Here is a 12,087-nt window from a genome sequence, read left to right on the forward strand (position 1 = left end):
AACGAGGAGTAATGGTCTCAAGTTGCAGTGGGGGAGGTTTAGGTTGGATATTAGGAAAAACTTTTTCACTAGGAGGATGGTGAAACACTGGAATGCGTTCCCTAGGGAGGTGGTAGAATCTCCTTCCTTAGAGGTTTTTAAGGTCAGGCTTGACAAAGCCCTGGCTGGGATGATTTAACTGGGAATTGGTCCTGCTTCGAGCAGGGGGTTGGACTAGATGACCTTCTGGGGTCCCTTCCAACCCTGATATTCTATGATTCTATGATGGCGCTTCCTGCAGTAAGATGAAGGGGGATTGACGAGGACCCGGCGTGCTGAAGGCTCAGAGAGGAGCGGTTTCGGGGGGCACGGTTACCCCGGGAGTGTGTGACCAGCGAGAAGGACTTTTGCAGTAACAGTGTCCCCCGGGGGATTGCAGCAAGTGCTGGGACCGGAGGAGCCTGCAGCTCGACCCTGGCAAAGAGGTGGTGACCTCGAGAAAGGCTGGCACCCTAGGGGTTCTCCCTGGAAACCGTGGGGAGCGGCAAGCACACAGGCTGCGAGCGGCCAGCAGGGAGATGTACGCTAAACGCCTTCAGAGCGACCTGGTGGAGCTGTGCAGGCAGCGGGGGCTGCGCATTGGGAGGCCCACCAAAGAACAGCTGATTGCCCAGCTGGAGGAGGGAGATCTGTCTCGGAGGGAAGCAGCCTGGCAGATGCAGTGCGAACACCGGTGTCTGTCCCAGCGGGGAGTGACAGGCGGCTGCTTAGGGCTTCCCGAGACCCCTTCTACCTATGCCTAGGGGAAGGGCCGGGAGGAGCCCAGCGAATACTGAGGGCACCGTGATCCTCCCGGCAGAGCTCCCCATCGCTGGATCTGAGGTGGCCGCAATGGGAGAAGGAGCTAAAAGTGCGAGAGTTGGAGCTCAGGGAGTGGGAACTGCAGCAGGAGCGGGAAGAGTATGTCCTGATCTTCCGAGAGAGACTGGCTGAGTTCATGGGCCTGGCCAGGGAGAATCTGGCCAGAGCCCAGAGGAAGCAGAAGGTCTGGTATGACCGCACGGCGCGGGCCCGTGCCTACGCCACCGGGGATCCGGTGATGGTTCTCATCCCTGTGAGAAAGAACAAACTACAGGCCACCTAGGAGGGCCCTTTCAAGGTCGTCAAGCAGCTCAATGAGGTAAACTATGTGGTGGAGCTGTCGAACCGGGCGCACCACCGCCGGGTGTACCATGTGAATATGATGAAGCCATATTATGCCAGGGGGAAGGTGGTGTTGGCCGTGTGTGGACAGTGGGAGGAGCAGGGAGATGACCCTTTAGTAGATCTATTCCCTGGGACCAGAGCTGGTTCCTCCCTGGAAACAATTCCCCTCTCGAATCAGCCCACCCCTGTCCAGCAAGCTGAGGTCAGGGGGGTGCTGCATCCGTCCCGACAGCTGTTTTCCAACCAGCCTGGATGCATTAATCTGACTGTCCACCGGGTGCAGACAGGGTCGCACCCGCCGATAAGATGCTCCCCCTTCCGAGTCACAGGGAAAACTGCTCAGGACCTGGAAAGAGAGGTCAGGGACATGCTGGCTTTGGGGGTGATCCAGCCATCTGCCAGCCCTTGGGCCTCACCGGTGGTGCTGGTCCCCAAAAAGGACGGGTCGGTCCGGTTCTGTGTGGACTATCGGAAGCTCAATGCCATCACCGTATCTGATGCCTACCCCATGCCCAGGCCTGACGAGCTCCTAGACAAGCTGGGAGGAGCTCGGTACCTCACCACCATGGACCTTACAAAGGGCTACTGGCAAGTGCCGCTGGATGCAGATGCCTGGCTGAAATCAGCCTTTATCACCCCTCTGGGGCTCTATGAGTTCCTGACCCTGCCTTTCGGCCTCAAGGGAGCGCCGGCCACCTTCCAGCGCCTGGTGGACCAGCTCCTGAGGGGGATGGAGAGTTTTGCCGTGGCGTATATTGATGACATCTGTGCCTTTAGCCAGACCTGGGAGGACCACGTGTCCCAGGTTAGACAAGTGCTGGACCGACTCCAGGGGGCTGGGCTGACTGTAAAAGCGGAGAAGTGCAAGGTGGGGATGGCGGAAGTATCTTACCTGGGCCATCGGGTGGGGAGCGGCCGCCTAAAGCCGGAACCAGCCAAGGTGGAGGTGATCAGAGACTGGCCCGCTCCTCACACCAAAAAGCAGGTCCAAGCCTTTATTGGGATGGCAGGATACTACCGAAGATTTGTGCCCCACTTTAGCACCATAGCCACCCCCATCACTGAGCTATGCAAGAAGGGGAAGCCAGAGAAGGTGGTCTGGACCGAGCAGTGCCAGGAGGCTTTCCGGGCGCTGAAGGAGGCTCTGGTCAGTGGCCCAGTTCTGGCAAACCCAGACTTTGACGAGCCCTTTATGGTGTTCACCGATGCCGCAGACACGGGACTGGGGGTGGTGTTAATGCAGGAGGATGAAAAGGGGGAGAGACACCCCATCGTGTACCTGAGCAAGAAGTTGCTACCCCGGGAGCAGAACTACGCGGCCATCGAGAAGGAGTGCCTGGCCGTGGTGTGGGCCCTCAAGAAACTAGAGCCCTATCTCTTCGGGCGACACTTCACCGTCTACACCGACCACTCTCCCCTGACCTGGCTGCACCAGATGAAAGGAGCCAACGCCAAACTCCTGAGATGGAGCCTGCCCCTGCAGGATTACGACATGGACGTGGTCCATGTGAAGGGAAGGGCCAACCTGATAGCGGATGCGCTGTCCCGGAGAGGGGGCCCCGAACTTCCCCAGGTCACTGGTCAGAGTGACCCCGCTCAGCTCAGTCTCGAAGGGGGGAGAGAAATTGAAGGAGCAGGGAGGGGGGCGGATTGACCGGGGAATGCCATCTACATCTGCTGGGATTGTCTGCACGGGGGATGGCAGAGCCGGGGGTGACTCCACTGGAGTGAGGAGACCTGAGCCTGTCACCTGAGCCGGGAGGGGGTTGGACCCAGGTGACACCTTGGCCCGGGAAACTGGACGGGAAACTGGAGGAGGAGCCGGGGGGAGGAGGAGTGAGACTGGGGGAGGGGGGGGTTGGTTTCAGTTTGGGGCTGGGTGGTGGAACGCAGGGAACCCCAGGGCTGGGGTCTGAGCTCCCTGCCCCCCAGAAGGACCTGACTGAGGGGTCCTGGTTGTACCCACAAGCTCAGTTTTAGACTGTGTTCCTATTGTCCAATAAACCTTCCGCTTTACTGGCTGGCTGAGAGTCACGGCTAATCCCAGGAAGAGGGGGGTGCAGGGCTCGGGCTCCCCCACACTCTGTAACAGGTACAACACACTAACTGGACAGGGATCCCCATGAATAGTTGAACTGTCTGCAGTGGAGGAATCCACTGGATCAAAACGGGGTCAATCTTTGATCCACTGGCACAACACACCAGGCAAGACGCCAACTGGATAGATCAAACTAGCATGCTTAGAGCGATCCACTGGATCATTCAGACAGCAGGGTTGGGAATCCATTTGGGATCTATTAATTAGACACCCCAGGGAAGCTAGTCAGTAGGTCTAGTGACGACAAGGATCTACTGGATCCGTCTGGTGCTGGTCAGGGACCCACTGGGATACACTGGCCAAAAAATCTGGTCAGAAGATCCAGTGGATAGATCAACTGGCTGGGGCAGATGGATTTATTGAACCAATCAGGAGGCAGTTGGACCTACTGATTCAATGCATCGATCAGAGAGCAAACTCACCGTATCAATTAATCGATCAAGCTGATGGATCCACTGGATCGATTAGGCACCGGAGCCCGGCCATCCTCAAAGAACATAAGATCCACTCAATCCTGGGTCAGCCAGAGGGATCCACTCGCTCGACCGGGCTTCAGGACCAGAGATCCCCTGGGACCTATTGATGCAAATAAACCAAGGAGCAAACTCCCCGGCTGAGTTGGAGGGATCCACTGGATCCCCCACACGGCCAATTGGGGCTGTCGCACAGTCAGAGTAGATCCCAGTGCTGCTGGCGGCCCTGGGGACCAGCCGGGGATGGGGGAGGTTGATCTCACCCCCCTGTCTCTCTCCCCCCGCCCTGCCCCCCCTGCAGGGGATGAAGTATCTCCATCACCGGGAGGTGGTCCACGGGCGGCTGAAGTCACGGAACTGCGTGGTGGATGGGCGCTTCGTGCTGAAGGTGACGGACCACGGCTACAACGAGCTGCTGGAGGCCCAGAAGGTCCCGCACGACCCGCCCAGGCCCGAAGGTGACGCCCCGGGGGAGTGTCCGGGGGGGGGCGGCTGGAGGGGTCGCGGTGTCTGGGGGCGGGGAGGGGGCTACAGGCGACTGAGCCGGCCCTGCTTGTTGTTGGCCCCAGATCGGTTCTGGACGGCGCCGGAGCTGCTGCGGGACCCGTCGCTGGAGCGCAAGGGCACCTTCCGCGGGGACGTCTACAGCATCTCCATCATCATGCAGGAGGTGATCTGCCGCAGCGCCCCCTACTGCATGCTGGACATGCCGGCCGACGGTACGGGGGGGAGGGCCTGTGCCCCCATCTCCTCCGGCTCCCGCCTCCCCACCCTGCCAGGGGCCCTCACTCCCGACCCGCAGCCCCCTGCCCCCCCCAGCCCTGCCGGTGCCCCTCACTCCTGGCCCGTAGCCCCCTGCCCCCCCCAGCCCCGCCGGTGCCCCTCACTCCCGACCCGCAGCCCCCTGCCCCCCCCAGCCCTGCCGGTGCCCCTCACTCCTGGCCCGTAGCCCCCTGCTAGCCCAGCCCTGCCCCTCCCCGCCCCGCCGGTGCCCCTCACTCCCGACCCGCAGCCCCCTGCCCCCCCCAGCCCTGCCGGTGCCCCTCGCTCCTGGCCCGTAGCCCCCTGCTAGCCCAGCCCTGCCCCTCCCCGCCCCGCCGGTGCCCCTCACTCCTGCCCCGCCGGTGCCCCTCACTCCCGCCCCACAGCCCCCCGCTAGCCTAGCCCCGGGCTGCCCCCCAGCTCCGGCGGGGCAGTAGGTGGGGGCAGAGCGGGGCGGCAGGCGCCCGCGGTGACCGTGGGTCTCCTCTCGTGGGCAGAGATCATCCGGAAGGTGGAGAAGCCCCCCCCGCTCTGCCGGCCCTCGGTCTCGGTGGACCAGGCCCCGCTGGAGTGCATCCAGCTGATGAAGCAATGCTGGAGCGAGCAGCCCGAGCGGCGGCCCACCGTCGACCAGATCTTCGACCAGGTAGCGGGGGGCCCATGGGGGATGGGGCACAGGGGGGCGCCGGAGCCGGTGGGGATGTTGGAGCCAGTGCCCAGGAGGGGCCGGGATGTTGGAGCCAGAGTCAATAGGGAGCGGGGATGCCGAGGCAGGGAGCAGAGACGCCGGAGCCATGGGGGGGGGGGGGCGCCGGAGCCAGGCGGGAGCCGTCTCTCTCACGCCTCCCCCCCCTCCGCCCCCCGCCGCAGTTCAAGAGCATCAACAAGGGCCGGAAGACCAACATCATCGACTCCATGCTGCGCATGCTGGAGCAGTACTCCAGCAACCTGGAGGACCTGATCCGGGAGCGGACGGAGGAGCTGGAGATCGAGAAGCAGAAGACGGACAAGCTGCTCACCCAGATGCTGCCGCCGTGAGTCCCAGCCGGGGGGGGGGGGGGGGCGGGAGCCCGGAGCCATACAGGGCAGACTCACGAGGCCGGCACAGCCGTGCCACTGGGGGGGCCTGTACCCCAGCCAGCCCCCCAAGTCCTCGCAGGGGCCGGGCTGCACCTGACCAGACACTCCCCGCATCCCCAAGCCGGCGGTACCCAGAGAAACAACGTGCGGCCCGGCTGAGACTGCGGCCTGGGGTAGAGGCTCCGGGGAGGCCGGGGGGGTCGGGGTCCGTCCCAGCCCCACTGACGCCCCCTGGTGGCGCAGGTCGGTGGCGCAGGCTCCGGGGAGGCGGTGGGGGGCCGGGGAGGGGCCGTCCCAGCACCACTGACGCCCCCCGGTGGCGCAGGCTCCGGGGAGGCGGTGGGGGGCCGGGGAGGGGCTGTCCCAGCACCACTGACGCCCCCCGGTGGCGCAGGTTGGTGGCACAGGCTCTGGGGAGGCGGTGGGGGGGCCGGGGAGGGGTCGTCCCAGCCCCACTGATGCCCCCCGGTGGCGCAGTTTCCGGGGAGGCGGTGGGGGGCCGGGGAGGGGCCGTCCCAGCCCCACTGACGCCCCCTGGTGGCGCAGGTCGGTGGCGCAGGCTCTGGGGAGGCGGGGGAGGGGCGGGGAGGGGTCGTCCCAGCCCCACTGATGCCCCCCGGTGGCGCAGGCTCCGGGGAGGCGGTGGGGGGCCGGGGAGGGGCCGACCCAGCCCCACTGATGCCCCCTGGTGGCGCAGGCTCCGGGGAGGTGGTGGGGGGCCGGGGAGGGGCTGTCCCAGCCCCACTGATGCCCCCTGGTGGCGCAGGCTCCGGGGAGGTGGTGGGGGGCCGGGGAGGGGCCGTCCCAGCCCCACTGATGCCCCCTGGTGGCGCAGGCTGGTGGCACAGGCTCTGGGGAGGCGGTGGGGGGCCGGGGAGGGGTCGTCCCAGCCCCACTGATGCCCCCCGGTGGCGCAGGCTCCGGGGAGGCGGTGGGGGGCCGGGGAGGGGCCGCCCCAGCCCCACTGACGCCCCCTGGTGGCGCAGGTCGGTGAGGCTCCAGGGAGGCGGTGGGGGACCGGGGAGGGGCCGTCCCAGCCCCACTGACGCCCCCTGGTGGCGCAGGTCGGTGGCGCAGGCTCTGGGGAGGCGGTGGGGGGCCGGGGAGGGGTCGTCCCAGCCCCACTGATGCCCCCCGGTGGCGCAGGCTCCGGGGAGGTGGTGGGGGGCCGGGGAGGGGCCGTCCCAGCCCCACTGACGCCCCCTGGTGGCGCAGGTCGGTGGCGCAGGCTCTGGGGAGGCGGTGGGGGGCCGGGGAGGGGTCGTCCCAGCCCCACTGACGCCCCCTGGTGGCGCAGGTCGGTGGCGCAGGCTCTGGGGAGGCGGTGGGGGGGCCGGGGAGGGGTTGTCCCAGCCCCACTGACGCCCCCTGGTGGTGCAGATCGGTGGCGCAGGCTCTGGGGAGGCGGTGGGGGGCCGGGGAGGGGTCGTCCCAGCCCCACTGATGCCCCCCGGTGGCGCAGGCTCCGGGGAGGCGGTGGGGGGCCGGGGAGGGGCCGTCCCAGCCCCACTGACGCCCCCTGGTGGCGCAGGTCGGTGGCGCAGGCTCTGGGGAGGCGGTGGGGGGCCGGGGAGGGGCCGTCCCAGCCCCACTGACGCCCCCTGGTGGCGCAGGTCGGTGGCGCAGGCTCCGGGGAGGCGGTGGGGGGCCGGGGAGGGGCCGTCCCAGCCCCACTGACGCCCCCTGGTGGCGCAGGTCGGTGGCGCAGGCTCTGAAGATGGGGACTCCGGTGGAGCCCGAGTACTTCGAGGAGGTGACGCTCTACTTCAGCGACATCGTGGGCTTCACCACCATCTCAGCCATGAGCGAGCCCATCGAGGTGGTCGACCTGCTCAACGACCTCTACACCCTCTTCGATGCCATCATTGGCTCCCACGATGTCTACAAGGTGCTGCCCCCATCCCCGGTCCTGTGGGGTGGGGCCAGGCCTGGGGGATGGGGCCTGGCCTGGGCGGGAGGCAGGGCATTGACACGGGGGAAGATCTTGACACAGGGGAATTGGGGACCCTGGAGATGGGGGGCAGTGCCTGGTGGCACAGGGGAGCAGGATTGTAGGGGCAAGATTGGGGGGCCCAGCCAGGGGCAGGTGGAGGTTGGGGGGCGGGGGAGCAGAGATTTGGGTGGCAGGGACTGGGGAGTTGGGGGTCTCTGGGTGGGGCACCCCGCAGGGTGAGGACAGAGCTCCCCGTCTGACCCCCGCCCCTCCCCGGCAGGTGGAGACCATCGGAGACGCCTACATGGTGGCCTCGGGGCTGCCCCATCGGAATGGGAACCGGCACGCGGGCGAAATCGCCAACATGTCGCTGGACATCCTGAGCGCCGTCGGCTCCTTCCGCATGCGCCACATGCCCGACGTGCCGATCCGCATCCGCATTGGCCTGCACTCCGGTATGGCGCGGGCACAATGCCATGGCCTCTGTGGGCCTCCGCTCATTCATGATGGCCGTGCCCCTTTTCCTCTGCCCTCCCCAGCTTACCGGATCCCCATCTGGAGTGGTACCATAATGGGGTTCTTCATTGCCCTCCACCGGGGAACTCTTTCCACCCCTACCCCTGGAGAGGTTTTGGTGTTAGCAGTGGGATCCCGGTATTTTCCCTGGGGTTTACTTCACCGAGTGGTGGTGGGGAATGAGGGCTGCTCCCTCCCCCCAACATCCCTGTTGCCTTGGGGCTGGCTGGGCCCCCCCAGAGCAGTGTGGTTTGGAGATAACTCCCCACTGAGATTCAGGGGGCACCTCCCCCTGTCAGAACAATGGGTTCAGGCTCTCTGCAATCTCAGGCCATTGCTGTGTTGGTCCCGCCCAGGCCAGCGCCCTGTCACCCTGTCCGTCCCCACTGTAACCCGTCTCCTCTCCTGTCTCCCCACAGGGCCCTGCGTGGCTGGCGTGGTGGGGCTCACCATGCCCCGGTACTGCCTCTTCGGGGACACCGTCAACACCGCCTCCCGCATGGAGTCCACCGGCCTGCGTGAGTCCCCCCTCGTCCCCGGGGCAGCGCTGGGGCCGGCGGGAGAGACTCTCCTGGGCTGGTGTCCAGGGGTGTTTGTATGTGGGGGGTGAGGGGGGGTGGACAGAGCAGAGGGTGGCGATTTTATTATGCTCACCCCCCATGTTCTTGGTGCCCCCCGCCCCCCACAGCTTACCGGATCCACGTGAACATCCGCACGGTCACCATCCTGCACTCGCTAAAGGAGGGATTCAAATTGGACGTTCGGGGCAAGACGGAGCTCAAGGTAACGGCGCCCCTCACTCCCGACCCACAGCTCCTGCTGGCCCAGCCCTGCCCCCCGCCAGCTCTGCCGGTGCCCCTCACTCCTGACCTGCAGCCCCTGCTAGCTCAGCACTCCCACCGCCCCAGCCCTGCTGGTGCCCCCCACTCCTGACCCGCAGCCCCCCCGCCACTCCAGCCCTGGGCTCACAGTCTCTCTCTCTCTCTGCCTTGCCATAGGGCAAAGGTGTAGAAGACACATACTGGCTGGTGGGACGAGACGGATTCAACAAACCCATCCCTACGCCCCCCGACCTGCAGCCGGGGTAAGAGCATCATGGGCCTGGAGCCCCCTCTGACCTCCATGGGGGGATGGGAGGGGCAGGACGGGAGGGGGTGGGTGGTCACTGTCTGTGCCCAGGCCCTGAGGCCACCCTGAGAGGGGAGAGGGCCTTGAGGGAGATGGGAGGGGACGCCTGGAAAGAAGCAAAGTGGGATGGGGCTGGGAGCCAGGACTCCTGGGTTCTCTCCCTGGCTCTGGGAGGGGAGTGGGGCCTGGTGGTTAGAGCAGGGGGGCTGGGAGCCAGGACTCCTGGGTTCTCTCCCTGGCTCTGGGAGGGGAGTGGGGGCTAGTGGTTTGAGCAGGGGAGCGGCCTGGGCACCAGGCTTCACTCTGCCCCCCTCCTTCAGGGCGAGTAACCACGGCATCAGCCTGGACGAGATCCCCGAGGACCGGCGGAAGAAGCTGGAGAAAGCCCGGCAGAACAAGTAGTGAGGGAGACCAGCGAGCGGAAGGCCAGGCTGGGCCGAGGTGAGGCCAGGGCTGGGGGACAGGGGAGCTGCGATAACCGCCCCCCTGTGGATAAAGGAGCCCCCAGGAGCAACTTGGCAAGGCCAAGCCATGCTGGGAGACAGAGGCACCTGCCACGCCCCTCCTGGCCCCACTTCCTGGAAGGTGGGGCTACCCTGGGCTCCTCCCCCTTAGACACTCCATCAGCGGCCACCGGCAGCTCTTAGCTTCTCCTCTTTCCCTGGGAACAAATCCCTAATCCGCCCCCAACCAGAGCCAGGTCCAGAAACCACAGGTCTATGCAAATGAGCATGGCTCTCATTTACATATTTGATTAATATGCACCAGATCATTTGCATAATTCCACCATATCGTTCCCCTTCACCCTCCCTCCGAATTTCCCCTCCAACAACCTCCCACCCCGCCCTGATCACAGAGCGCCCTCCAGGAGCCTGGTTCCATCCCCACTCCTATGGACTGACCCATAACCATAGAGACGGGGCTAGAATGCCTGGGACGGTAGGACCGCTCTAGCCATGAGCTCTATGGTCATGGGTGGCCTACGGGTTGCCCCCACTGAGGTCACCCCAATGCTCCATTCCATTTGGAGTCCTCCAACTCTCCTGAACCATAGAGCTGGGGCCCAGAGCAGCCACCTACATAGAGCCACTCTGCCCACTCTATTGCCCTGGCCCACACCCTATGGTCATGGACAGGCCCAACTCTATTGCATTTAGAGTCCTCCAGCTCTCCCTAGCCATAGAGATGTGGCCTAGAGTGCCACCCCAATAAAAGCGGGAGCGGGGGGGAAACTGGGGGAGATCGAGTGGCTCTGACGTGACTAATTCTGCCTCCACCCCCCTTATCCAGATCTGCGGCCAAGACCACCTGACACTTTCCGGCCAGTCTCTGTGGGCCTTTCTGCCGCAGGGCAGACTCAGATTGCTCCCCCGCCTCGACCCCATCACACCCTGCGGAAGGAGAATGGGCCGGGGCAGGCGGGCAACTGGTGCCGGTCACCAGAAATGGACTCGTCTTTGTGTGCGCTGGTCCCGCCTCCCCAGGTGCATTGTGGGACTGTGGCCCTGACCTAGGAATCGCTGTTTGCTTTGCAGCCGAAGAGCCAGGTGCATTATGGGACTTTGGCCAACCTGGGAAATTCCATGCACCTCCTACTACAAAGCCAGGTGCATTATGGGACTTCGGCCAACCTGGAATTTGCCGTTCACCTCCAATCAAGGTCCCCAGGTGCATTATGGGACTTCAGCCAACCTGAGAATTCACATTCATTCCTGTAACGGGCAGTGTCCCCTGGGACCAGCCATTCTCCCCCCTTTCTTCAGCGGTTCAGACTGTACCACTGTGAGGAGATGGGGGTGGCTGGGTGGTTTGTTCAGACCCTAATTGCTTTCTGCAGAGAACCCCGGACAGACACGATGGGGCAATGGAGCGACGCCCCCATGGGGTTACTGTAGTTTGCCGGCTGAGTGCTGGGGGATTAGCTCCCTTTAGGGGCAGCAAAGGGAACAAAGTTTTGCTCCCTCTCTGCTAACAGATGTTTTGTGGGGCTGGAGGTCCTGGGTTCAGTTCCCGCCCACGGCCACGCTGGCTGTATGCACGAGGCTTCCCTATCCAGCACTGTAGTATCTGGGCTCTCATATGACTCCAGGGGGCAGGGACCGGAGCATGGGGGCAGGGGGGAATGGGGCACGGGGCTTTTCTCCTCTAGGGGGCGCCAGCTCCCATCTGGCCCAGGGTGGGGACTGGGGCATGGGGTGGATGGGAATGTGGCACGGGGCCTTTCCCTACAAAGGGCATTGGCTCCCGTCCGGCCTCAGAGCCAAGACTGCCCGGCTCAGGGGGCAGGGAATGGGACACAGGCCCTTTCCCCTCTAGGGGGCACCAGCTCCCATCCGGACCAAGGGCCGGGACTGGGACATTGGGGGGTGGGAATGGGGCACGGGGCTTGTCCCCTCTAGGGGGTGCCAGCTCCCATCCGGCCCCAGAGCAGGGACTGGCTGGCTCAGGGGGGCAGGGAATGGGACAAGGGGGCTTTTCCACATCTTCAGGATGGGAGAAGGCGATTGACTCAAGTGGGCTGGGAGTGAATCCGTCGGGGGCCAGGGCTGGATCCACCTGGTAACAATGAAATCTACCGTCTCCTCGCGGATTGCGTTTCCGTCACCGGCCGAGGTCTGGGCTGCGCTCTTTCTCCCGCGGGGGGTTAAAACCACAGACCTTGCCCCCGGACATGCCCATCGGACCCACCCAGGATTGTCTCCTCATGCACCACGCGAACGGTGCCCAAGAGGAATGTGGGGGGGGGTTCACGGCAGAGCGGCTGTCCTGGGGGATGTGGGCCGACCCCCAACTCGACTTTTCTTTACCCACCTGGCGTTTCAGGGGTTAAAAAAAGGAAAAAAAAAATCTCACGCACATGCAGTACACACAGCTGGCCGCTAGATGGCAGTCAGACCCCCCCATCATCACAG

At 64.8% G+C, this 12,087-nt stretch overlaps 1 protein-coding gene across 1 annotated transcript in view; it reads left to right on the top strand.

Moving 5' to 3' along the window:
- Positions 1-11,270, top strand: part of GUCY2D (guanylate cyclase 2D, retinal) — a 70,445-nt gene extending 59,175 nt beyond the window's left edge. The window contains exons 11-21 of the mRNA XM_073326769.2: positions 4,058-4,214; positions 4,326-4,475; positions 5,016-5,164; positions 5,389-5,552; positions 7,294-7,486; positions 7,812-7,986; positions 8,467-8,565; positions 8,736-8,830; positions 9,046-9,131; positions 9,496-9,616; positions 10,466-11,270. Coding sequence (XP_073182870.1) covers positions 4,058-4,214; positions 4,326-4,475; positions 5,016-5,164; positions 5,389-5,552; positions 7,294-7,486; positions 7,812-7,986; positions 8,467-8,565; positions 8,736-8,830; positions 9,046-9,131; positions 9,496-9,577 — 1,350 coding nt within the window. The 3' untranslated portion in view covers positions 9,578-9,616; positions 10,466-11,270. The remainder of the gene's footprint in view (positions 1-4,057; positions 4,215-4,325; positions 4,476-5,015; positions 5,165-5,388; positions 5,553-7,293; positions 7,487-7,811; positions 7,987-8,466; positions 8,566-8,735; positions 8,831-9,045; positions 9,132-9,495; positions 9,617-10,465) is intronic.
- Positions 11,271-12,087: the final 817 nt, after the last annotated feature.

This window comes from Lepidochelys kempii, chromosome 28 (assembly GCF_965140285.1).
Source record: "Lepidochelys kempii isolate rLepKem1 chromosome 28, rLepKem1.hap1, whole genome shotgun sequence".
Taxonomy (NCBI): Eukaryota; Metazoa; Chordata; order Testudines; family Cheloniidae; genus Lepidochelys; species Lepidochelys kempii.